The sequence below is a fragment of the Cucurbita maxima genome, unplaced genomic scaffold, assembly GCF_002738345.1.
Source record: "Cucurbita maxima cultivar Rimu unplaced genomic scaffold, Cmax_1.0 Cma_Scf00002, whole genome shotgun sequence".
In the NCBI taxonomy this organism is placed as follows: Eukaryota; Viridiplantae; Streptophyta; class Magnoliopsida; order Cucurbitales; family Cucurbitaceae; genus Cucurbita; species Cucurbita maxima.
Window position 1 is genome coordinate 434,026 of NW_019272018.1, and position 26,695 is coordinate 460,720.

At 35.7% G+C, this 26,695-nt stretch overlaps 3 protein-coding genes across 7 annotated transcripts; 2 read left to right on the forward strand and 1 right to left on the reverse strand.

Annotated features, from left to right (window-relative positions):
- Window positions 1-5: 5 nt before the first annotated feature.
- On the forward strand, window positions 6-26,488 carry LOC111468474 (putative membrane-bound O-acyltransferase C24H6.01c). Of its 5 annotated transcripts, XR_002714754.1 has the most exons (23): window positions 6-16; window positions 11,318-11,377; window positions 11,473-11,561; window positions 11,704-11,885; window positions 11,975-12,033; window positions 12,150-12,331; window positions 12,442-12,490; window positions 13,528-13,631; window positions 13,747-13,811; window positions 14,304-14,374; window positions 19,894-19,953; window positions 20,059-20,172; window positions 20,764-20,888; window positions 20,971-21,022; window positions 23,736-23,798; window positions 24,007-24,116; window positions 24,202-24,294; window positions 24,391-24,472; window positions 25,238-25,315; window positions 25,635-25,710; window positions 25,836-25,885; window positions 26,005-26,117; window positions 26,370-26,488. XR_002714754.1 is itself a non-coding variant. In XM_023113745.1 (22 exons), the coding sequence occupies exons 4-22, from the start codon at window positions 11,753-11,755 to the stop codon at window positions 26,044-26,046; spliced, it is 1,608 nt and encodes a 535-aa protein (XP_022969513.1). In that variant the 5' UTR covers window positions 6-16; window positions 11,318-11,377; window positions 11,473-11,561; window positions 11,677-11,752; the 3' UTR covers window positions 26,047-26,464. The 5 variants fall into 5 exon arrangements, 4 of the variants coding, with proteins under 4 accessions (XP_022969513.1, XP_022969505.1, XP_022969497.1 ...); XM_023113745.1 differs by having other exon boundaries at window positions 11,677-11,885; window positions 26,005-26,464; XM_023113737.1 differs by having other exon boundaries at window positions 11,688-11,885; window positions 26,005-26,464.
- On the forward strand, window positions 2,833-8,031 carry LOC111468414 (glutamate--tRNA ligase, cytoplasmic). The gene is made up of 6 exons (XM_023113627.1): window positions 2,833-3,210; window positions 4,375-4,471; window positions 4,616-4,769; window positions 5,012-6,132; window positions 6,469-6,936; window positions 7,488-8,031. The coding sequence occupies exons 1-6, from the start codon at window positions 3,071-3,073 to the stop codon at window positions 7,704-7,706; spliced, it is 2,199 nt and encodes a 732-aa protein (XP_022969395.1). The 5' UTR covers window positions 2,833-3,070; the 3' UTR covers window positions 7,707-8,031.
- On the reverse strand, window positions 7,931-8,792 carry LOC111469013 (germin-like protein 5-1). Its single transcript, XM_023114214.1, has 2 exons — window positions 8,658-8,792; window positions 7,931-8,567 (listed from the first exon to the last, which is right to left on the reverse strand). The coding sequence occupies exons 1-2, from the start codon at window positions 8,764-8,766 to the stop codon at window positions 8,029-8,031; spliced, it is 648 nt and encodes a 215-aa protein (XP_022969982.1). The 5' UTR covers window positions 8,767-8,792; the 3' UTR covers window positions 7,931-8,028.
- Window positions 26,489-26,695: the final 207 nt, after the last annotated feature.

The following is a 26,695-nucleotide window of genomic DNA, read 5'->3' on the forward strand; positions in this document are numbered from 1 at the left end:
TTAATTCGTATGGAGGGTTTACATATTTATAAGCTCACAAATATACCTTTTAATAGCTTTTTCACGTTACAATTTTAAGTAAAATGCTATTAAAAGAAAAACGAACAAAAATAGAAAGTATGCCTTAATATTAATAAATTAAATTAATAAATTAAAACTGAACTAAGACAATTTAATTTTCCTTGTTCAACACATTGTGAAAGATGGAGTTAATTCTCTGAAGGTATGTGGGTAATAGGCATTGTCTTAGCCTTTCCTACTCCTGATAAGGGATGAGGGTAATTCGCACTGCAGTATTATACAGAAATTGCAAAAACCGGATAGGACAAAAAGAGGATAGAGCAAGACTTAATAAGCTGTTTCCCTGTGTCGCCTCTACACATTGGGAAAAGCTTTTATTGCAAGACTTAATAAGCAGTTTCCCTTACTCGTCGCTGCTGTAGCAGTCACCGAAGGAAGTTCCACTAAGCCTTCGGTATTGGTGCACAGTGGATGGTGCCTTACTCGTCAGATATGAAGTAAACCATGACGAAAACCTTCACATCCCATCCGAGATGAGAACAAAACATTTCTTATAAAAGTGAGTGGAAATCTCTCATTAGCCTTCGGTGTGCCAATGAGGATGTTGGACACCCGAAAGGGGTGCATTATGAGATCTCACTTGAGAGAGAAAAACGAAACATTACTTATAAATGTATGAAAACCTCACATTTTTAGATTGACGGCGATACGTAACGCCCATCAAAATAATCAAAGGTCTCTTTTCTTCATTACTATCAACTTTTGCCATAATTTGAAGGAGTTCTTTAACATAATGAAATTGCCCTTTCTGCAACGGTTTATTGTACGATTAAGATACGAAATTACCCGAAACTTCAACTTCAAAGTCATGAAGACATCGTCTCGTTGGATTCCGTTGCTCTTTTAATTCACTTGCAACCATCGAAAGAATTTGGTCTGATCTTTGAGTTTGGCTTCAAATATGTTTCATTTTAAATCTACCCATAATCTAACAAGTTCAATGGAGAGATAACATACACTAATCGCCTGAAGCAGATATCAGAATATCCCTTCCTCCATTATACCACCCGAAGATTGTAAATTAGGCATACTTCTAAATTCCTTTATTCCAAAGGCAATTTGATAATCTTATAATATACATGCCATAATTATCCAAATTATTCATTCTAAGTCCTATCCACACATATTCTAACCACCTAAGGTACTTTTTGCTCGCATGCTAGCACGTTCTAGCGATTCCTACAAGTATCACTTGCCTATAGTCCAAGTGGTTATTTATCGAATGAATTGTGCCCTTCGAAGCTTGCTTTTTCGCTAGTTTGGATCCCTAAATTTTTTGAAAACTCGCTGGTAGGTCGTGAATCAAATGAAATTTAGGTTAGTATCAAAACTGAGATGGAAAACAATTGAATGAGAGTCAAATTAGGCTTAAAAGGGGTCTCACGTTGAGTCATGTTCCGCCACACACAGAAGCCTCCTCGTGCATCGCCATGCGCCGATATAGACATGTCTGAGAGGGGGTAGGATGCGCGTTCTTGTGCAGTCACATGACGCAAGCAGATTGGTCTGTCCAAGGTCAAATGCGTGGCTTCAAGTCTGGAGACGCACAGTGGGAACCCAAATTTTTTTAGTGATATCACAATCGCACTCTTGCAACAACGGGACAACGATTGTGCGACACTTGTTCTAACCTATCGAATAAGTCAGCCGCGAAAAATTTGCACTTCGCGTAATCGTCCGCATATGCTCGAACCTCAAGTTATGTTTGAGAGAAATACTTTGGAAAATGTGAGTGAGAAAATGCGTTGAAAACAATTTGAAAGAAAGTAATGTTATAAGCTAAAATCGATTAAGCAACAATAATGACTTTGATAGAATATAACTCGGGTAGGAAATGCATTGAAGGTTGCTCCCTCCTTTATGATATTTACGTTATGGGACCTACTATGGAGATGCCTACCAAACCCTACTAGATGATTTGATAACGGTATCCATAACAGCAAGATGTAAACTATGAGTTGGGACTTATGATGAGGTCACACCTTGAGTACTTATGACTTTTTACGTTGATGATGATAAACAAGACTGGTAAGTAGTTAATCAAGATGTCTTAGAACCAAAAGATAGAACGTGAGATAATAAGCTTAAAAGAGTCGAACCCTAAGACCTGATGGCTCAAGTGCAGCTGAAAAAAGAGAACTTGACCGGTTTCCACACCGTTATTCTAAGTTGAGCTTAGGTGAACAAAGTTAACATAGGGGTTAGTCTAAGAAGCCATATGATTTAGAAAGGAGAATTATAAATAACCGAACAAACTAAATGACATAAGCTTTAATAACGAACTAAGAACCTACAACTTACTGATTGGGGGTCAAGATATATCCGTGTCTAAACTTCTGTGTCCCGTCACATTATAAATAATTTAACTACTATTACTGATTGGGGGTCGAGATATATCCGTGTCGAAACTTCTGTGTCCCGTCACATTATAAATAATTTAACTACTATTACTGATTGGGGGTCGAGATATATCCGTGTCTAAACTTCTGTGTCCCGTCACATTATAAATAATTTAACTACTATTTGGAGTGATTTAAATTAAATGCATGCACGTTTTAAATGTTTTAAAGTGATGATTTGTAGATTTCCGTGAAATTTGTAAGTTTGATACGTAGGGAAAAATCCACTAACCCTATTTTTATTTTGACGAAAAGTCGAACTTACCCCTGAACATTGTATTGGCGCATAGATATTTATAATCTATGTTCCCTTGGGCTCAAAAATCTCAATGCTCCTATTTCTTATTTTGACAAAAAACCAAACCAATTTCCAGCGTGCGATTTTCCTACAATAATATTGTAGGTCGCATTCTGCGGGTAGATATTGAAGATCTTCGGCGGCTGTTTACCATTCCAGCAGCTCTCTGCTTGTTTTTCTTTTTCCATACCCGACGATTTGGCTTCTTTCCGTGTTGTTTTTCCTATCTAAAACCCTAAGATTTGCTTCACTTTCAGTCTGTATTTGATCGTTTCTGCTGGTGTTGAGGATTATGGATGTTAAGCTTTTGTCATTTCCGGCCGATTGTCCTCCACTCTCTGTCATTGTGGCGGCCAAGATTGCTGGTATTACTTCTCCTGCAGATTCTTCACTTCCTTCTGGCTCCGCTCCCCAATTTCTGTTCAGCACCGGGTAAGATCAAATCTCTCTCTCTCTCGGCTAATTTTATCTTGTGCAACTTTAAAAGGTTTGTGATTCGACCTTCAGAAGCTATTGATTTTGATTAATAGCACTTTTTATTACAATTATTTTCCATTCTTCAATTTTGTTCCTCTTTCTGGTTTTGGTTATTTCTTGAGTTGATGTTGATGCTGTAAAGTCGAATAGCTTGGTTGTGCAGAAATATGTTTATAATAGCCTCATGTCTCTGAAACTTAAACCGATCGTGCATCAATGTTTTTTAATAGCCATATTGTCGTTGGATCTATAAACTTGATTGTGCGAAGAAATAAAAAACAGAAAAGGAAAAGAAGGCGTGACAATCATTGATGAATGTGCAGGGTTTGTATACATGTGTCTATTGAGGAAGCTTATGATATTGATTATTGAGTAGGGGATAAACTAAACTTCTGTGGCTTAGTTATTTCTGGTCGGAATTAAAAAACTAGTTGTAGCTCAAGTTTTTCATATTGGTTATTTTGAAGTTAAAATTTAGACGTTTTTACCTATTTGTGGATTCTAACACTGCTGCCATTGCTTTCTCTGTATTAGTTTTTAACTTCAAATCCATAATTTATGTTCAGAGTAAATGTTCTTGGATGCACTCTCTGTATAATCCATTGGCACCAGAGGCAACTCCATCTTTCCTGATTATTATTTTCTCATATTTCCAAATTTTCCTACTTTTTGTACATGAAATTTATCTTCCAAAATTTCATGTATTACATCTTCACTTGGATTTAGAAATGGATCTCTAATGAACTACAATTTATAGATCATCACGTTATTGCATGAATACACTATGTATGCCATGACATCCATCGGTACTTTATTGGTTGTTTTATCAAAAACACGGAGGGATGCTTCATTTGTAATCATTTTCTACTTACATTTTTTATGGTTTATGAGTTGGAATTTTACTATTGCTGTTGTAACATTGTGATTATTTTAAATCTTGCTTGCACAACCTTTGATCCAGTTGTAAATCATATCCACTAGACATTTGTCTTTGAAAGCTTGCACTATACTCCTGCCATTAAATTTTAGAAGGATTTTTCCTCTCCATTTGATATGAGTGAAAGGAAAGATATTTAGTAGACTTTTCCTCAATGCTTAAGTCAAGTTTGCCTGTTGTAGGCTGAAGTTGCATGGAACGTCTGTACTTCTACGTTATATTGGTCGAGTTGCCAACATTCCTAATTTCTATGGACAGAATGCATACGAGTCCAGTCAGGTAAGTTGAAAAATAAATGCAATAACATCTTCTAAATGTTTATTCTTTTGTATGGCTTGCTATTTATTTATTTTCATGATTGTATATGGGCTAACTTCTGATAAATGAACTTCCTTCATACCAATGCATGGATTTTAACCCCAGATTGACGAATGGCTAGAGTACGCTCCTATCCTTTCGTCTGGTTCTGCATTTGAGAGTGCATGCAGTTATGTTGATAAGTACTTGGAAAGATGCACATTTCTTGTTGGTCATTCTTTGTCAGTTGCAGATGTAGCTGTCTGGTCTGGTTTAGCAGGTAAATTTTTTTCAATAAAGAAATAAATCTTCTGCTTAATCTTTTTCTTGAGAGAGAGAGAGAAAAAAAGATAAGATGCCATGCCATGTTTGTTTATTTAAGTCGATCATAATGTTCCTTGTTTTCGATCCACAGGCCTACTTATACAAGGACACGCTTATACACAGGCACACTCATACACAAATATTTATCAAATGAGAGAGAGTTGACTTATTGATACTATGATATTGTATTCTTCACAGGAACTGGGCAACGGTGGGAAAGCTTGAGAAAGTCAAAGAAGTACCCAAATCTTCAACGGTGGTTTAATTCACTCTTGGCAGAATATTTTGTTGACTTGGATGATGTCTTAACTACATATGTTGGCAAAAGAGGTGGAAAGTCTTCAGGAGCAAAATTGAAGGATCAACAGGGTCTCAGTCAAAGGACAATTAGTGTCAGTCAGGACAACTCTGATAAGGGGAAACAGGGAAGCAGATCTACATTTGAAGTGGATCTTCCAAATGCAGAGTTTGGGAAGGTGCGTTTGCGTTTTGCACCTGAGCCTAGTGGATATCTTCACATTGGGCACTCAAAAGCAGCATTGTTGAATCAGTATTTTGCCCAGCGGTACAATGGTGAAGTCATTATCAGGTTTGATGATACAAATCCAGCTAAAGAAAGTAATGAGTTTGTAGAAAATCTTCTGAAAGACATTGAAACATTGGGTATAAAGTATGAAACTGTCACATATACTTCAGATTACTTCCCTCAATTAATGGAAATGGCTGAAAACTTAATTCGTCAGGGTAAAGCATATATTGATGATACTCCACGTGAGCAGATGCAAAAAGAACGAATGGAAGGCATTGAATCAAAACATAGAAGCAATAGTCCTGAAGAGAATCTTAGATTATGGAAGGAGATGATATTAGGAACTGAGAAGGGTTTACTTTGCTGTCTTCGTGGAAAACTTGATATGCAGGATCCTAACAAATCCCTTAGAGATCCAGTGTATTACCGTTGTAATCCTATTCCCCACCATCGGATTGGTTCCAAGTATAAGATATACCCAACTTATGATTTTTGCTGTCCGTTTGTTGATTCTATTGAAGGCATTACACATGCACTTCGGTCCAGCGAATACCATGACCGCAATGCCCAGTACTACCGAATCCAGGAAGATATGGGTCTAAGAAAGGTTCATATATATGAATTTAGCCGGTTGAACCTGGTGTATACACTTCTCAGCAAGCGTAAGCTTTTATGGTTTGTTCAAAATGGGAAGGTTGATGGGTGGGATGATCCCCGTTTTCCAACAGTACAAGGAATTGTTCGAAGAGGTTTAAAAATTGAAGCTTTAATACAGTTTATCCTTGAACAGGTGCGACAATTTTTGGGTTTTAAATAAAATCCTTTAGTTGGTGTTTATTCCAAAGTCAGTTATAAGTCTTGGTCTAATACTGCCAAAAGCTGGAATTCACTTGCAATAGCTTAAAAGCATTTTTTCTGTCATAGCCCCAGTGAGCGCTATAAATTTGTCATTGAACACTTGGTTTTTAGTACTATAGAAGATGAGAGTACTTCATAATGATCCTTATGTAGCACCAGTAAATGATAGATATCATGCTCGTTTCATTTTTTTAAGGTTGGAAACTAGGATTCCATGATATGCATCTTTATGAAAGCTGCTCTCATATATTTCTTTTCTTTATTTCAGGGGGCATCAAAAAATCTCAACCTTATGGAGTGGGATAAACTATGGACCATTAATAAAAAGATTATAGATCCTGTGTGTCCCAGACATACTGCTGTTGTAGAAGAGCGACGTGTGTTATTTACCCTTGATAATGGTCCAGAAAAACCATTCGTCCGAGTAATACCAAAGCATAAAAAATATGAAGCTGCTGGTGAAAAATCTACAACTTTCACAAAGGGGATATTGATTGACCAAGTGGATGCGCAATGTATCAAGGTGGATGAAGAAATCACCTTAATGGACTGGGGTAATGCAATAGTAAAACGCATTGAGAAGGACCAAGATGGATACGTCACACAGATGTCAGGAATTTTACATCTCGAAGGTTCTGTAAAGACCACAAAGTTGAAGGCCACTTGGCTGCCTGATATAAACGAACTAGTCACCCTCTCACTTATGGAGTTTGATTATCTAATCACAAAAAAGAAGGTATGGACAGTCATTATTTGGTATCATAAGCAATTTTCTTATGTTAAATGATGCGAGTCAGTTTCTTTAGGGTTTGATTGTGATATTATATTCTCTCTTTCCTGTTGGTTTTGAAACTCTGAAGGATAGATGTGACTTAAGTCTAAAACTATGCATACACGCATTGAGATTTTTGTGTTGTTTTCAGAAGTCAGATTGCAACTTTCATCACTTGCTTCTCTAGTGAGTAGGTCGGATCATATATATGTGCAAGTAGGCAAGCCCGTTTGCGAAAGTATGAACAATGTTCTGTAGTAAACAATATTATTCAGTATGAAAGATAAACGGGTTTGTACATCAAGGATTTATGAAATTAGATGTTGACCCGAGCTGTGTTTAAATGGGTAGAAATTCTCGGCGAACCTCGTCATACAAGGAATATGCATATGACTGTTTGTCTCTTGTAACAATTTGTGGGGTGCGACTTTTTGTTGCTTATTATTGTTCTTATCTTGTTAGGAAAGTGGCTCTAGAAGCTAATGATTTTAGCCTCTTTTAACTTGCAATTGCAGCTCGACGAAGGAGAGGATTTTCTTGACGCATTAAATCCATGCACGAAAAAGGAGACGGTTGCTCTGGGGGATTCAAACATGCGAAATCTAAAGCGTGGAGACATATTGCAGTTAGAGAGGAAGGGATATTTCAGATGCGATGTTCCATATGTCAGGCCATCGAAACCAATAGTCCTATTCGCAATCCCCGATGGCAGGCAACAGGCATGTTTGAAGTAAAATCTCTACCAATTTCGTCAGACTGTCATTGTTTGATATCTATGCATAACTCTTTTTTGCCATATTCTGGTGTCTTTTAGATGGCAATAGATTTCCATTTGGCCTATCAAATACAGATTATAGGGCTTGAGAAATTTCAGAATGACTTATAACAGGTTTATTTTACTCTCTAGAACATGTTTACTGCGCTCAAGTATGGGATTCAGAGTAGAATAGAACACATATCAAACGAACATTGATATCTTTAGGATTAGCACAATTATGTTGAAAGAAACATGCATTGAAAGTACAGTGTTTGTCTGAATGAAGCCTTAGTTTCTGTTTACTTTTTGGGAGCAAAGCGAGACTTGATTTTCTCTATCTCCTTAGTACCAACTTGGAAAGCCTTGGTGAGTACGTTATCCGGCACTGAAGGAGTTGCCGCAAATAGAGTGGCAGCAAGAGACTGAGTTCCTGGTAATTGGCTATTGAATGCTGCAATCACTGCAGCAGCTTCCTTCCCATTGTTCTTCTGGAAGTGAACCAACCCCTTTGGGAAAACAAATATTTCTCCCTTCTTGATGGACTTAGATATCAACACATTGCCTGTAGTGATGAACCCTACGTCTAGCTGACCTTCGAGAACAAACACAATCTCGGTGGCACGTGGGTGTGTGTGAGGTGGATTGAGGCCACCAGGGGCATAGTCGATACGAGCAAGAGACACTCCTAGAGTGTTAAGACCTGGGATTTTTTGTACATTGGCTCCAGTAACCACTGCGCCTGATGTAGTGTTGGTGAGACCAGGCTTGGCAAGTCCATCGAAGAAGAAGTCGGTGGCAGAGACATTCGTCTTGCATACAAACCCATTCACTTTAGTCCCTGCCAAAATTAGCCATTGTAGAGTCAAGACTGGAGTTGAAGTAATAAAGTAAATGATATATAGATAGAAAGAGTAGAAGTTGGAAATACCAGAAGCGAGATCGGCAACGCAAATGTCTTGAAGTAAGTCGGTATCTGCAGCAGAAGATGTGGCGATGACAGCAAAGACGAGGACGGAAATGGCAGCGATGTAGGCCATGGATTATTGTGTTGGGTGATAAAAGAAGAGGGGGTTATATATGATATGAATTGGGTATATATATAAAATGAGTATCAAACATTGGAGGTCTTCAGGGTAAAGCAAATTGGTTTGAGAGTGAAGGAAGATTAAATGAAGACAAATACGGCATAGCTTCCATGATGGCAACTCTTGGGTTATTTCTTTACGCACAAAACATGGCCTGTCAATTCATTTATGGTTATATTAACACTGCAAAAACTTCCTTTCCTTCAACCATATTTCACCAGCTTTAATTATTCCCCCCCTTATTTTCTCTAAATTCATTCTCATTATCACATCTACATCTTATAACAAAAACTATAATAAAAAATAAAAAAAATGAAAAAAAGTAAAACTCCTCTCTCTCTCTCTCTTCACGGTAGTATAAAATTTAGTTGGAACAAGTTGACGTGTCCAATTCAACTTTTTTAACTTCGGTTAATTTTTAATTTGTTGTTAAGATTTATGCTATAATTCTTGTCATTAATGATTTATCATTTAATAATTAATAATGATTTTGATTTTTTTTTTTAATTTGTAATATAATTTTGTGGATAGATTCAAAGTTATATATAAGATTATGTTCCATTAATGTATATAGATAAGATTGGATAGGTAACACAATTAATACGTCATTAGATCCAAACTATTCATGTGGAGATATGCAGTTGTGGTATCTTGCACAATGGGTTTGTATAAGATTGAACTATGAAATTTTTTATTTAAATTTGTTAATTTTTTGTTTGATGATCTCATGTGACTCGATCTTCATCATAAATTATAAGTTTATGTCGGTGATGGCTCATTTTTTGCTTGCATGAGGGAGAATGACATATGGAGCTGATTCAATACATTAAGGTTTTAGGGATTGAATAAAATATGAAGTTGAGATCATATGTTTCACAAGATGAAAATTACACTAAGGACTCGAGTATGCTTAAGGTGCCCATGTAAATTTAAAGAAAAAAATTAAGAGACCCAAGGATGGTTCTAGGGGTCCAAGGAATATAACTTCAATGTCCTAACAAGGTTTCATGTCACGACCCAAATACTCTTCCACCTTGATTGACAGCCTACAAACACCTAAAAAAGAAAAGGGAAATGGGTGAGTATATAAAATACTCAATAAGCAATCTACTTGTAAATTTTCATCGTATCCTTAACCCAATAGGTATCTATGAGCTATATTCTAGGCTTTAGGAAGTTCGGGCCTAGCGTTTATAACTACCAAGCATCTGGGATGCCTCAAAGTTTTGAGTTGTATTTTAGCTGCTCACAAACCCACACTGGGTTCAAAGGAGGTGGTTCACCTTCTTTGGCATCGCAGACTGGCCGAGCAACAAACCCCATCTCTGAGTGAACTACTTTTTTTTTCTTAGACTTACGTAGCTTACTTTGCCTAAGAAATGTGCAACCGTTGTTCTTGGTCAAGGTGCTACCTCATAAAACTCTCTTTAGTGGGGACAATATGGTGTGTGCTATCTTGCTCTTGTCATCCATGTGAAGTTAGTTGGGGAACCTTGCCCGTATGACCATCTAGCCACTCAAGGTCAGGGGAGAAACCAACCTCTGTTCTCCACCTACTAAGACTACCCATGTAATCCTACATCCCCTCTCAGGACGAATTTATCGTGCAGGGTAATCCATCTGAATTGGTACCATAGTGGAAAGAAAAGTGGAAGATTTGTGGGCATCGTACACGCTATAACACCTTCAAGGCTACCTGTATCATTCTTGGATGCCATGGAGGTCTTAGGGTCGTCTAGGCAACTTAAAATTCGTCTCTTGTTTCTAGGACTTCTAGGACCAACTCCTCAAGCTAATCCACTCTTTGAAATATTGTGACACAAAAATAATCACAAATTTTCATCAACATTTATCTAAAAACTGTCTTACTTTTTCGATAGGACGAGTCTAATTCATCTATAATTAAAAATTTATGGAGATATTTCAAACCATTTTCATCCATTTCTATGATTTTCATAATTTTTTTTTCTAAATTTTCAATGGAAATAGTTTATTATATATATATATATATATAAAAGTAGATAATTTTAAAGTATTTTATTATAATTTTGTCATTCATATTACTTAATTTGAATATTATATATCAAAACACTTAAAATTATATTTATAGTTATATGTTGAATTTTTTATGTCATAAATTATAAAAATTTTAATTTTGATTCTAATAAATTTAAAATATAAATTAAATATAAAATTTAATTTTGCATTTCAACTCAACTTTAAACCTTCCATTTTTTTTTTTTTTTTTTTTTTTTTTACTAACAACTATATTAGTTTTAAAACTTGTTAAATAGATAGACCAAATTATTAGATACAATTAAAATTTATAGGTAATAAAAATTTATTTCTTTATTTTTAAAATCTTTGGATACAGATTTAAAATATAAAAAAATAAAAATAAAAAAAGAATTATTAAACAAAATAGCAAAATTTTAAAATCATACACACCAAATTAAATTTATTAAAAAAGAAAAAGAAGAAGAAAAGAACTGTTTGAAAGGAGAGCAATCTTGATTTCGAGTATCAGAGAATTCACCTGACGACCAATCTTTTCTTCTCCTAGGTATGATTTGCTTCTGCTTTTCTGAATTTTATCATTTCAATCTTGTCATTCTTCTCCCCAAATTTGTTTAATTTGGGTGTTCTTCTCCGATTCAGGCGGCAGAATGCTGCATTTGCAGGAAGAAGATAGTCTCAATGATTCAGACGCTCCCTGCGCATGTAGCTGTAGTTTCTAACTCCTGAAGGTATTGAAGACGCACCTCCTTTTTCAATTATTGGTTAAATATGAGTGTCTATGAACAGATCTTCCCTTTTCCGTAGTTTATTAATTGGGTGTTGTCTTTTCGTATGGTGGTTAAGAAAAGCAATAGTTTGCATTTGGTTTAGGGGAGCTGCAGGACTGCTACATTATCTGGCTGTAGTTTGCGGTTCTGAAATGAACAACATGACTCAACACAACACTAACAAAATAGTGAGTAGTTGGAGGAGACGAGAGCTGGGATTTCTGATTCTCTATGCGTTATCCTTTTACTTCTTTATCATCCGCCGTTCCCTTCATCTTTCACGAGGTACTCCTTGCGTTTGTTTTAGAATTTCATATTCTTCCTTGTTCTGCTAAATTTCATTGAATTATGCCATGCATTTTTTTGAGCTACAGATTACTATGTCAAACTCTATGGCTTGCGTTCTGGCTGGATCTTTCCTCCTCGTCTAAACGTGTGCATTTTCTTTCCTTTTCTATCGCTTTGTTGTTGTTTTTGTGTTTGTTTAATTAGGTGTGTATAACCCTGGAAGAAGTGAAGCCTTGTGTTGTTTTAAAATTTTCCCTGTAGGATTTATCAGATGCCCAGTGGAGAAACTTTCGAGGAAATCTGCCCATTCTAACCACTGTTTTCCTAATTTACGCTTTGGTGGCAAATACTTTGAGATCCGTGTTTCTTCTAAGGGCTAAGGGAATGTCAATTGTCTGGCTTATACTTTCTTTCACTTACCTTTTCTACCTCCATCAAGCTTGGTATGTCCTCAAGTCAGAGACAATCTTGATGATACTGTTTGTGCATCAAGCTTTTTTTCTTTGAAAATACTGACCACATATACTTACATGTTTCTTCCTTCTTTATGCAGTATCATATTCATCATCTCAATTGCCTCGCTCAATTTTCTTCTTGTTAAGGTTCATGCTGCTCCCTATATATGTGATCGCTCGTTACACATGCAATTCTTTTAGATTCATTTTGAATAATGTTGCAACTTGCAACAAGATGTTATTAGTGTGATTATTTAGTATGTAGGTGCATAATGATTCACTGAATACGTTATGATGTAATTATTCTCGGTGAGCTGATTTGGTTAGGTTTAAGTTATGATATTGATTGATAGCTATGAACTATGATATGGTTTTTATTACTTTAAAAGGCATTGGGAGAAAAAGCTGTTGCTTAATCTCTTTTGCCTAGTTTGAGTCAGAAGTCGGAGCTTTAGTGGTTAAAAGAAGAGGATGAAAACTCATCCTTCTTCCATAGTTGGGGTTCTCAAAGAAAAAGTAGGAGTTGTATATCCTCTTTAGAGACTGAAGATGGATAGTTCTCACCACAGAATGTGAAATAGAAAATGAAATGGTTGACTCTTTTTCTCAATTATAAAATCAGACAGCTGAGCATCATTATGCGATGGAGGATTTGAATTGCTCTCCACTAACTTATCACTATTTTGTCATGCTATGTAATATCCCTTCATAATTGCTTGCTTACTAATTTAGATGTAAAGAATGCTTCACTTTGAAGAGGCTTTGTAAGCTATTACATGGATCTACATTAGAGAATAGAGGTTGTTGATTGGCCATGTGCTTCTTTTATTATTATTATTATTTTAAAGAATGACTATGCTTATTAAGTAGTATATCTGAGGAATAACGTGCAAGCGAAACAACCAATGAGTTTTTTTTTTTTTTTTTTTTTTTTTTTTTTTTTTTTTTTTTTTTTTTTTTTTTTTTTTTTTTTTTTTTTTTTTTTTTTTTTTTTGTTGTTGTTGTTGTTGTTTGTCATGCATGTCAGTACCTTTTTAGCATATTGATTTATTTTTTTTATAAAAGCCACTTTTGCTATTTTGTGGACTTCCTCTTCATGATTGGTAATAGTTATGTTTGTCATAGGTGATTTCATGGATGTGATAGTGATCTTTGCCTATTATCCTTGGTTGAACTTCATGCAGGTTTTTGCTCGAACAAAGTTCTTTTTATATCTACTCTGGACTTTCAACTTATTTTTCCTTCTTAGTAATCGTGTATTTGAAGGTTATTCGTTCTCTGCAATTGGGTGAGTTCTGTTATTTATAATATGAAGCACATTTCAATGAGTTGTTGAATAAGTTGTTTTCTAAAATGTGCGTACTACTACTTTCTTACATTTTGTTTTTTCTTATCATGCATAGACTACGGTGGTCATACTTGGACAACTTTCGAGGAACATTTAGGTGGCACATTTGCTTTAACTTTGGTAATTTCTTATCCTTTAGTCTCTGGTTATGGACCTATATCTGTGGTTCCATCCTGGTTGATACATGGAAATCATTTATTTTGTAAACTTGACCTCATAAATGTCACATGATTGTGAATTTTCAGTTAAGAGTTACCTCTACTCTATTTGGGAACTGGTAATATTCGTGCACATGATCAGGTTTTGGTATGATATGAAATATAGCATGTCTATTGGATTCTAAGATGATCACTTGATGTCTGTATTGAAGTGTCCATGATCAATCATGAAGTAATTAGATAAGTTAGAGATATGGAAAATCATTGGTTGATTTTGAGTGGCCAATCTTTCTTGTTATAAAATTGGAAAAATAAATGTTTAGTCACAGCAAAGATATATAGAATTGTTCATTCTCTTTTGATTTGTTCAAGAAATTTTTTCTTTGTGTAGCAAACTATGGAAATGAATATTCATCTGTTTTTTTTATGTTTTTTTTTTATTTGGTTCCAACAGTTGTCTTGCGCATGATAAGCTTTGGATACGACTACCACTGGGCACATGACCTTTCTCATTTTGATCAGAAGGTATATTTCCATTCATTCTTGTTAATGGGAATTAACCTTTTCGTATACTTCATTTATCATTGTAGTTTGTTTTCTATGAACGATGTTGCTTTGTTATTATTACCGAAATCAACTATCATCTATATATTTTTTTAACTACTAATTTTACGGGCTCAGAACACGTAGACACATCTTAAAGTAAGAAATGAGAGCTCCATGTTTTTGTACAATGTTTCTCATTTCTCACTCATGGAGAGGAAAATGTAGAAGATGACAACACAAATCATCTTCAACTCATCTGCAACTTTTCTTCACGAAATATCAGTTCAGTTTAGGCATCATCAATTTTCCATTCTAGGTCATAGTTAAAGTGTGGGTATGTTTTCTTTCCCGTAGTTTATTTATTATATCACTCCATTCATAGTTAGGAATGTCATGTCATTCATTAAAGCGAAGTCATGATTGTGTCTACTTGGTCACCACCTACTTAGGAGTTTTAAAGCGAAGTCCTCATTGTAGTTAGATTAGTTTGGAGGGTATATAAAATATATTACAATTTATAAATAATGGATTCAACCAAATAAATACTTTTATTGTTTAAAAATATATTACCAAACATATTTAAAACAAATTTTTAATTTGAGGCCCTGTTTCTAACTCTTTTGTCAAACACATTTGAAAATATTGGAAACATACAACTTTGTTTTTCATTGAATTCCTTATTCAAATCACTAACCAACACACCTTTATTTTCATGGATCATGATCTTTGGTTTAGGCAATCTTCCATCTAACCCATTGTTATGGTTTATTTCAAATTGAACGGGTGTTCTAGGGTATGAAGATCAGTGGTAGATAATCTTCGATTCTAGAGGGAGTTTAATTGTGATATACTTCTCATTTTTTTGTTGATCCTAGTTATGGATATGCCAAGTAATTGTATTGATGGGGGTAAATAAAGGAGTATAGCAAGCAACATTTTGTAATCAATACTATTAGGAGCAACTTTGTATAATGTACTGAGGTTTTGGAGTTATGGATTGCGTTGGACTTAGCATTTGGAATTTTTATAAGGCTCAAGTCTCCTCCTCTAAGTTGACTTGGGGGAACACCTTCCTTCATATATGGTTGTGCCCTTTGGATGTTTCTACTTGATTTTCTACATGCCATTGGGAGAGTGGTGGAAATTTGACAGGAATGCCATTAGAAGTGAATTAGGAGTATTATAAGGGTGTATTAGTAAATATTAGGGAGTTAGTTTTGGTATTTGGTTATAAATGGAGGGAGTGGGAAATGAGTAATCTAAACATTAATTTCTTTGGTCTTAACCTTGAGTGTGCTCAAGATAGGGAGGGTCCCAATACCTCATATTACTGGGTTATCTTGTAGTTCTTATCTTTTATATTGAATATATTGTGGTTGTGTTCTGGGTCATATCAATTGATATCAAAGTAGTTCAGTTCTGACTTGGAGTTAGAAGAATTGAGTGCAAAATTAAATGAAGCAATGTTGAAGCTTTTACACAAAGGAATGGACCAAATGAAGAATCAATTGGATGAACAAATGAACTTGAGGTTCCGATCTATATGGAATACAATGGCACTTAGTTTTGGAGAACATAGAGAGGAGATTGCAGCAATCAAAAGAAGGACTAGACTGGCTAAGAAAAATTTTCTGAGAAGGTTACTAAAGAATAAAGAATCATTAGAACCCTTAAAGGAGGAACAAAGATAGAGAGAAGAAGAAATCAATGAAAAAAAATGATCAAAATTGTTTTAGGAAGAATGAGGTCGTACATATGCGAAGGAGAGGAGACATAGGACAAACAAAAAAAATATGGCTGATGGAAAATGCTGATGAAGTATTGGGGAGGCTGATCGATTATGTACTGGCATTCAAAAACATGCACAGAGGAACTTGAAAGCAGTTCGAGATGAATGAGCTGGGATGGCTAAGGAGACTCGTCGGCAACAAAAAATTTCTAGAAAGGTATGTTCAACAAGAGATCACCAATGATGGCTTCTATGGATGAGATGATAAGTTAGAGGACATGTTGGGGCAAGAATCAAGTAGAGGCAATAGATGATACGGAAGGCTCCATATGACGATGGATAAAATGGATGTGAAAGTAAGACCAACCCTAACCACGTTGGCCAATCATCTTTAAATGGGTTGGATATAAATGACGTTGTTGAGGCCCATTTGATTGCAAAGGTTTAGACATTGAGTTGTTTCACGATAGGGAGGGTCCCGGGGAGGGTCCCAGTAGCTCAAATTACTTGGGTTATCTTATAGTTCTCTTATCTTTTATATTACAATATATTGTGGTTCAATTTTGGTTCATATCAAAATCGAGCAGATACATCCCTAATATAAAACCTATTAGCACTATTAACAGGAAGCTGTCATGAAACGTTTGTTGTTGGCATGGGAATCATTTAAGGGAAGAAGGGCCTTCGTCTTTTTGTTGGGTTGTAAAGACAAAGGTGGGTGGTGCTCATTTAAAGAGGCGTTAATAAGCTTTCTTACTAACGAGGTGTGCTTTCAATATAGAGGGTAGGGTTTAACAACAAGTCTTCCTAAGTTGTTGTCCACATTGTCACAAACATTGATAGCGTGATGGTGGAAGTTGAAAGGGGATTGAGGTTGCAGTTTGGGGAGAACGTTAATGTGTGGTGCTTCTGTGGTATTTTGGTAGTAGACCTTTTTAGGTTTTGGGAGAGGGTCCATCAACAAATGTGTAGTGAATGTGGGGCCTTGGGCCTTGGATATCATGGGGGAAGGAAGACCGTTGGTGTTCAAGTAAGCCAACTTGAAGAGGTGTGGTGGGCAGCACTTTGGTTGGCTCAATTGGGACATGTGGGGAGGTTTTATCTGGAGATGTGGTATTGTTAAAGGTGGATCATGAGGAAGAAAGGATTTGGAGCTCTCAGGTTGTGACTCTAGATTTGGAGACTTCAGGACCTAATTTCATTTATTCCACTCTTGATCTGTTAGTTGAGTGAGTTACTAAGATGAGTCTTTTCTCTCTTCATCATAATGAGTAGTGACAAAAAAGGGTGACTTAGCTTCCTTCTTTGAGGAAGAAGAGGGTTGTTGGGGAAATAAGGCTGTTGGGTTGGTTCAAGTTGAGGAGGTGTTAGTGACAAATTGAGGATGGATGAGGATGTAGAGTGGTTTGAGTCTTCAGAAGTAGTGGCTAATACCAATGTTGGTGAGACACGCTCGGGTTAAATGGCCAAGCGGGCCCTCCTGCAAATTTTGTTCCTTCTCGATTGAGGCAAAGCAAGGGGGAAATTTATTCTTCTTACCCAATTCCTTTCTTTTCAATTTCGTCCGTGCCTTCGTTAATCCAACTATTTTAGGGATGGGTTTGTCTTTTCCATTCTGTCTTGTCCTTTTTGTAATTTTCTAGGGTGGGACCTTGTCTGTCACCTTTGTGAGCCCTACAAGGGGTTGATGGTTGGACAATGTTCCTTCTTTTATATCATCGGGTCCTGAGTTTTGTGTAGGGGTCCTTTGGGAGTCAATGGATTGTTATTGGGTAATTCAAGCCCCAACTTTATTGCTTTGGAGTGCTTGTTTCGGGAGATGTTAAGGAGAGTGTGGTTCGATTGATTTCTCTTTTGCATAATGTGGGTATGCACATTGTGTCCATAGAGGAGGCCCAACCCATTACGATAATTCGGAAAGAGCAACTGAAGGGTTGAGGTAAGAAAAAGAAAAATAGAAAGAGAGAGAGAATCTTGAGTGTGGGGTTAATTATGAAAGAATGAAGGCGTTGGGCATTGGGGATGCCAAAGGTTCTTGATGGAATTTTTGTCTTGGAATGTTAAAGGGCTTGGGGGTAGGTGGATAAAAGAGGTCGGTCTAGGAGTGTTGTTTTAGGAGTGTTGTTGTGGGAGATTGTTTGTGGAGTGGGTGGGGTTGGAGTGTGTAAGGGCATCAACGAGAATTTGGTTATATGGGATGGTCAAGCGTTGAAAGTCTTGAAGCAGTTTGGGGTTTGTTCACTATTTTAGTGGCTTTTGAGTTTCCCAATATGAGGGTGGGTACCCTCCACGAAGGAAAGGAAGGAGTTATGGGAGGAGTTTGGTGGCCTTTTTGGGTTATGCGAGGGTTGTTGGTTTTGGCAGGGGACTTCAATGTGGTTAAGTACCTTTCGAAGATGTCTAGTGGGATCGAGGAACTAGTCCCATGGAACATTTTCACACTCATTGAGGATTGTGACCTCATAGATCCCTCATTAGCGAATGACAAGTTTACTTGGTCTAGTTTGAGGGATGGAATGGTTAAGTGTAGGTTAGGTAGGTTTCTCTTTTCTAGGGCTTGGATGGAGTTCTTCCCGGCATTGGACTAAGGCTTACTTCTGATCATTGGCCTGTTGGCCTCAGTTTTGGTAGCCTTATGTGGGGTTCATGCTCATTTAGATTTGAGAATACGTTGTTGTCCCACCCTTCCCTTAAGACGTCCTTGGCTTCATGGAATGTGAGGGTTGATGGAAGATGCGAGGGTTTTTGCTTCCTTGGGATGTTAAGAAGTCTTTGTTCTAAAGGATTGGAATCTTTCTGTTTTTGATCTTAGGAGAGAAGTCAGAGATTGTGGAAAAGTTAAGGATTCTTGATGGTTTGGAGGAGAATGGGGTTTTGACCAAGGAAAAAATTGAGGAGCGGGTTTCTTTGAAAGGGGAGTTTGAGACCATTATTAAAAGGGAGGATACAAGCCTGAGACATAAATCAAAAGTGAAGTGGGCTAAGGATGGAGATGAAAAGTCTTATTTTTTTCCATAGAGAAAGATGGAATAAAAATGGGACTGACTTCTTGAAAAAGGACAATAGAGAGGTGATAGGGGAAAGTGGAGAGATTGAGGAGATTTTTTTTCCTCTCTAATCTTTATGCCCCTCCCCCCTGTGGATGGGTTAGTGTGGAATCATATTGTGGTCTGTGAGAGGGAGGTTTCAAGCCCCTTTTTTGTACAGTTTGGCTCCTCGTGTGTGGGCTGTGTTTTCGTATGCCCATGATTCTTTTGTATTCTTTCCTTTCTTTTCAATTAAAGCATGGTTTCTTATGAAAGAAAATGTTAAATTGTTATTTACTTTCAGCAGGCTATTTCAAGGTAGGTTCTTTGGATGATGAATATTATTGTTTGGATTGTGCATTCTTCATTGTTTTAAAATTTATGATTGAGGAAAAACAGGAGAAATGTTGAAGGATAAGTTTGATTATCTTCTGTTTGCACGAAAGTGAATATGCTATGTGTACGCTAGATTTAGTTTCTTCTTTTGCAAGATTGTAGTGGATGAAGTTATTTTCTGGACTTTTTGTTCAATTTCTCATCATATCTCCTCTTTTGATTATGTGTTCTTTTTAGTAGTTGATCTTATCATTCTTAAAAATAACCAAATAAGTGATGGTATCTGATTTGAATTTTCTACAAAGGGTCGATTATGTTTATTATGCTTTTTGCACTTCTTAAAGAAAATGAATTTATTGGCCAAAAAAAGAGAACTTTTTCTAATTGTGTAGATTCATGTATTGCAGAAGCATAGTCAACGTTGTCAAGTTTGTAAATCAGGAAGAACTTGCTACCAACTTTTACAGGTTATTTGATGCATACTAAGGATTGAAATATAACTTTATATGTTACTGAATCCTTAAATGAATGTGGGCTTTGTCTGATACTTGCAAATACTTTATTTTACCCAGGAGAGAGGTGTCCAAGATGACAAATTTACATTTACCTTGTACCTCTGCTACTTGGTCTATGCGCCTCTTTATCTTGCTGGGCCAATTGTGAGCTTTAATGCATTTGCCTCGCAGGTCTGCCTTCTTGTTTGAATACTTCTGATTTTATTTTAACCTTCTCCTCCCATTTGCAATTCTGGTTCTGGTTCGCTTCTTATATTTTTTTATTTCTTAATTTCCACTCTGAGATGCTCTACGATGGCAGTAAATTTATTGCCTTCTCTGCTGATTGTTGTCTTGGCCACTGTTACTCCAGGGTTAAACAAATAGGTTTCTTCTTCAAACTCTAGTATGGCTTTAAAAATATCAATAATTGTTCGGATGGGGTTCTAACTTTTGTAGCATTTCATTTAATCAATGAAATTGTTTCCTATTAAAAAAAAAGGAATATCAATAATTGTTTTTACTTTTCTTTGGGATGATGTTGTTTTCTTTTTGTCTGTTTGGACTGTCACGTCTAAAGAATTTTGGATACTTTTAATCGGGTGGAGATCCCATTAACTTCCCAGTTTTTTCTATTGAAACCTTGCTCCCGTTTCTTATTATTCCAAAAAATAAAAAAAAAATAAATAGAATTGTTTTTACTGTAAGAGTGTCCAACTTCATGAACTTATTGTTGTTTATTAACTATTATTCAATCGACTGAAACTCATTATTTTCTTGTAGCTAGACGTGCCTCAGAATAACTATAAACTTAGAGACTTAGCTTGGTATGGTTTACGTTGGATATTCTGCTTTTTCCTAATGGAAGTAATGACACATCTATTTCGTTACAATGCCTTAGCTATCAGGTGAATTATGTACAAACAGAGGTGTTTGGAGCTCCTTTTTCTATTTGCACATTGTAGTAACTTGATTTAACTTCCTTTTTAGTGGTTTGTGGAAACAGTTATCACCACTGGATGTGTTCATCATCGGATATGGGGTAAGATCACAATTCAAATGATTATCCTAATGGAAACTCTACAGCTTGCATTTCTTATTTGTAAATTCAGTAGCAATTCACACTATACACGCTAGGAAGTATGTATGATGGATCTTTTATGAGTTACATCTGAGATGTTATAAAGATTTGATTATCACTAATTTGTTAAACTCTAATTGGATGATAGTGAGTACGTATGTCAAATAATAAACCACAAGTAACAACCTATATTATCTTTGTTTTTTTTTTTGTTTGTGGAAATATGATTTTGACTTTATTACTCATTTCATTGTTTCCTTTTACTTTGCGTTGCAACAAGTGATATATGGCTATGTGAATGTTGTAGTCCTAGAAGCTGATCAACGTTATGATAACAGTTTGTAGCCTATGGATATTCCGCTGTTGTAGAATTGGCTATCGTCACTGTTTTGAACAAAGCAAAAGTACCTTGGTCCTAGGTGAGGCATGGATCATGAACTTGGCTAACTTGTCAAATTGCCTCCCAAGGCACATGCCTAATATACCTATACACACTCTAAAGAGTGGCTGCTGTTAGATTATATCATTCAAATTAGATTTAGTTTAGATTTGCAATTTGAATTAGGTTTGTTTCAGATTACGTTATTTGGTTTAGATTGTGTTATTAGATTTACTCTTGATTACTAAATAGGTCTTTTAGGTTTGTAGTTTGATTATATAATTCAATTAATGCAATTTAAGCCATAGGTGTCTCTATTCTCTCTCCCTATGTTTAACATGGTATCCAAGCCCTAAAAGAAATTTCTAGCATTAGTGTTTGGGTGTTCCGACGTTCATACACTGTGGGTAGTTGTCTAGTCCGTGGTCTTTGATTTTGAATTTGTAGCCACGCATTTGATTCGCATGGGCTATGGTGTTTTACCTGGAGTTTGATCTTTGCGTTGGCTGAAGAAACCTGTTTATGTGTGGAGTTTGATTTTTTAGTTGGCTAAAGAAACCGTTTTTGGGTTGTATGATTTCCACGGTGGGTTAGGAAAAAGTGAGTGGATCTTTCTTTTTGTGTTGTAGGCAGTGTGCTGTGGTGTGTGTTTGCCGGCGGTGTTCCGTTGTTTATTTCACCAATTATTTGGTATGTGTTTTCGGGCAAATTTTGGTGGATATGGAGGATGATAAAGATTATGGAGGTAGATGATGAAGATCTAGGAATTTGTATGGAAAAATTTGCATTGCCAAGAATTTGCAGCTGGAATTTGGCAATTGCATTGGCAATTGAGGTTTGCATTGGTATTGACACTGGTATTGGTAATAATTTGCACCTGGATTTGGCCATTTGGAAGAAGTCTTCTATAGAGAAATCCTATTATGGGTAAATGGAGAGGAAAGAGCTCGTGAGATTTCATCTCATTCCATTTTAGTAGATCAACCAGTAACTAAGGATGAAAACTTCAATGGTTTCTTTGTAGAACCCCAATTCATCCTAGTTGTTGCAAGGTCACGAACTCCAATTCACCCATTTTAATACATTTTGTTATGTCAGGCCGCCATTTTATAATAGAATTGAATAATATGGCCTGGAGCTAAAGTAACTTTAAGTGGGAGAGCCATGTAGGTGCAAGCAATCACCTCTCTGATTATAGTTTGCAAAACATTCCCCCGATTGTTGTTTCCTTTCCTAGTTGTGCTTTGTCAGAAATCAAAACAAAATTTTCAACAGTTTCCTGACTTCTATGATTTTGGTAGATGACTATTGGAAATGAAATATCAGATTTCATTAGTAGCCAACTATAAAGTTAATAACTTCTATTTTTTGTTGTACTAGGATTCTTTGCGATTGTTTACTCTCTTGTGGTTGTCGTTTTCCATACACTTGTATTTCATTAATCTTGGATCGCGTTGTGAACTTTATTGGTGGCTATTTCGTTGTCACAAGGAAGCCTTACACAGCTACCCATGGCATCTTAAGTATTTTAAAATAGTTTTATGATTTTATCCCTAATAGTTTGTAGATCCCCAAATCCATGACCCTAAATGTAGCTTAAAACTTGATATAATCACCATTTTTTTGTAGTAAGCAGATTTTGATATAGTACAATCATCCTTTTTACAAATGTATACGATCATCCTTTCTTACAAATGCATCTTTTCATGAAAGAAGATATTGATTTCCACTCCCCTTTTCTTGAAGTCTTCTAATACTGAGTTTGCAATGTAAAAAACCTTCTGAAATATGTGCAAAATATGCTTATGGCTTGATAAAAAGAAGTAATACAAAAATCAATATATGAAGAGTTATTCTAAATTTGTGTGATTAAAAAAAGATGTGTTGATTATTAAACTTATATGATTAAATTGAATAAACCATGTGCATTGCATGCAAGTCACATGATATGCACACAGCTATAGTTTGGATGTGTTACTTTTGGGATTTTTTTTGGAATTAGTTCTCATGCATCATTACTGTCAGCCAATTAATAAGATTTCTTCTAATTTCCTTTCAAAGTTGATATCTTATATCACTTCTCGTGTGTCCTTTTCTATAATGAAACCTTTTCGTTTCTTATGTAAGAAGATAATGCAATAAAACAATGTTGGAAATGAATACAAAATTGAACTGCGTTACCAATGTAAATAGCCCCAAAGTTACACTCTATGATACGTTCTCTAAGTTATATTCCTTGAATAATTGAGTGAAGTACTTAACACTCTTATGTTTTGGATTTGTTTCTGTGTGAAGGTCTTAAATTTCATGTGGCTAAAGTTTTTGCTCATATGGCGTTACTTCCGCTACTGGTCCCTGGTATGTGACTTGTGTGCCTTTTGTGAAACTCTGTGATGTGATGTTTATGTTAGGACAGCAGATATCTTCGTATTTCCATAATAGAACGATATTATATACTTTGAGGCTACGCTTGTATTGTCCTTGGGATCTTCCCCATCTCAGGACTAAATTTGCGTACTTATCTGTTTTTTTTGGTTTTAGTGATTTCTTTATTGCATTATTGTAGATTTATGGCATTGATTCCCCAGAAAATATGCCGAAGTGTATCAATAATTGCTACGACTTGGAAGGCTTCTGGAAAAGTTGGCATGCTTCTTACAATAAATGGATTGTCAGGTGTAAACTTAGATCTTGAAACTAGATTTCTTTGGCTCTTCTAGTTCTTTATCTGACTTGAAAGTTCCTTGTCATGCCCTTTTAGGTACATGTACATTCCTCTTGGGGGATCAAAAAGGAAGGTGTTCAATGTGTGGATTGTATTCACATTTGTTGCAATTTGGCATGATTTAGAATGGTATATGGAGCTTTCATTTAATTATTCATAGTCCATTTAGTTATTTAAGATGAAGCACAACTTACTCAATGCATGGTTAATATTACATCGATGCAGGAAGCTCCTATGTTGGGCATGGTTGACATGTTTATTCTTTGTTCCTGAAATGATTGTCAAGTCAGCAGTGAGTAAGTTTAAGGTGATATTTCTTCTCTTTTAGTTCATTTACAGTGAATCACTGTATTAACCTCAATATTCTTTTGTTCTTTTCCTCATTTAGCCAAAAATCCATATTTACTATATGTAGGAGTTTTGGGTTTGTATTCTCTTCTTTAATATAAAAATCATTGAAGAGTACGTATGTGGGTGGGCCATGAGATACGGAGATATATACTAACCCATAAGCATGGAGAAAGGAAAACGGATAAAGAAAAAGACTTCATGTTATAGTGTACTCGACATGGTATTAAACCATAAATTCCTGGAATGTAGCTCTTTTGAGACATAGTTATTTCCTCCAAAATGAAAAGCCTTCTGGTGCAGATTCTTTTTTACATGAATTGGTTGGGGCCATTCTCACTTTCTTTTAGCTCTACTAACCTATGGTGAATCAAGAATTTTATATTGGGTACTCATAAAGATAATCTTGACTTTGTGGATATATATTGATATTTGTTGATATATTTTGATATAAGTATGTTTAATTGGTAGTATCGCTGATTTTTCTTTATTGACACTTGAAATGACTAAAAGTTCGAGAAATATTTTTGAACATTTTTATTTATATTTGGTATCAAGAACAAATAAAATTAGTTTGTAATAATAAATATATTTTGGAAGTTGTGGGGGTTTTGAGTCCCTGAGCGTATAGTATATCTGCCGCTACTACAAACTCTTTTAAATATTGTTTCCTTCAAAATGAAAGTATCCGAGCACCTCAAACTCTTATTGCTGATGTTATCAGGCTGATAGTGCTGTGACAGAGTTTGTTTTCCGCGAACTTAGTGCGATTGCTGGAGCCATCACAATCACATGTCTTATGGTATGCCCACTGCAGTCCTATTTTTAGAGTTCAACAGTGGGGTGGGGAACATAAACCTCTAACCTCTAGTCGAAGACATGTGCCTTCTATGCTTAGATTAGCTTCTATGTGCATTTTTTATGTTATATTACCAAGTGATTGATCACAAAGAGTATTTTTACAGAGTAGTCAGATGTGTGTTCTCTCAAGAAAGTGCTTTAAGGGCATTGAATACTGCATTTGCCCATGTCATAGAAAACATGGTCTACCGGGCATTGAATACTGCATTTGCCCATGTCATAGAAAACATGGTCTACCTAATAGTATCTTCTTTATGCAGGTTGCAAACCTAGTTGGGTATGTTATTGGACCATCAAGCATTAATTCTTTGGCATCTAGATTCCTGAACAAACAAGGTTCATTATTAGTACCATATAAGTTGTGTTCTTTCTTTCTTTTATCTACTGAACTAGTTACCTAATAGAAAAAAGAAAAGATCTTATGAAGCCATAATGACTGTACTAAGGACGAACTTTTACAGGACTTCCTGTTCTGGGCGGCATGTTTGTAACATTTTATGTGGGGACAAAGGTAATGATAGATATGCCTGCTCGTTCTTTTGACTTTAGTTTATCTACTATATCATTTGTAGTCTGGAATTCTGTTTAATCTTTTCTGGGTTTATCTGGCTTGATCTTTCTTTTCTGCAGCTCATGCTTCACATCCGTGATGCTGAACGGAAGAGGCAATAAGTGTTTTGACAAACTCTTTTGGCTGAAGAACAAGAGTTCAAGTTGAAACATCAACAATAGTGTCTATACGCGTATGGTCTATTGTCATGCATATCAATTTGCAAATCATGTTCTTGAGATGATATTGTTGTTTTCGAACTTTTATTGATCACCATATTCAGCTCTGCAGAAAGGAACTACATCGTTTAGTGATCGGCCTTATATGCATTCTTGTTTCTATGAAAGATTAATACGAAAGGTACTTTCTAGGGAGTCATGTGCTTTAGTACAAGTCCCTATTTTAGATGTCTTTCCACCAAGGGAGTTTACCATTTTTTTTGCAGATTATAATGTACAAATGTTGCCATAACTTGGAGTTTAGGAACTTGAGGAATTTCATGGTTTCACAATATTGTAACTTTGAGGAATTACATTGCTTCACATTATCGATAACTTAGTTACTTAGATATTGGTATCGGTATAAAAATATCTGCATCGGTATCAATATCAGTAACTTAGATTTATAGATATATTGGTAGATGTTCCAAGAAAAATTATGGAGGTCAAAAAAAAAAAAAAAAATTACTTTTGAGCATGTTTTGTTAAGTCATAAATTAATGTTTTAAACAAATATATCAATAATTAAAATCCAAATATGCATCAATACAAT

Bases quoted from the DNA above. Each gene is read 5' to 3' on its own strand.
- LOC111468414 (XM_023113627.1), top strand. From the start codon at position 3,071: ATGGATGTTAAGCTTTTGTCATTTCCGGCCGATTGTCCTCCACTCTCT. The intron at 3,211-4,374 runs GTAAGATCAAAT...TGCCTGTTGTAG, and splicing joins CAATTTCTGTTCAGCACCGG to GCTGAAGTTGCATGGAACGT. The intron at 4,770-5,011 runs GTAAATTTTTTT...TATTCTTCACAG, and splicing joins TGTCTGGTCTGGTTTAGCAG to GAACTGGGCAACGGTGGGAA.
- LOC111469013 (XM_023114214.1), bottom strand. From the start codon at position 8,766: ATGGCCTACATCGCTGCCATTTCCGTCCTCGTCTTTGCTGTCATCGCC. The intron at 8,568-8,657 runs GTATTTCCAACT...TAATTTTGGCAG, and splicing joins CGTTGCCGATCTCGCTTCTG to GGACTAAAGTGAATGGGTTT.
- LOC111468474 (XM_023113745.1), top strand. From the start codon at position 11,753: ATGAACAACATGACTCAACACAACACTAACAAAATAGTGAGTAGTTGG. The intron at 20,173-20,763 runs GTCTGCCTTCTT...ATTTTCTTGTAG, and splicing joins TTAATGCATTTGCCTCGCAG to CTAGACGTGCCTCAGAATAA. The intron at 24,117-24,201 runs GTGTAAACTTAG...ATGCCCTTTTAG, and splicing joins TACAATAAATGGATTGTCAG to GTACATGTACATTCCTCTTG.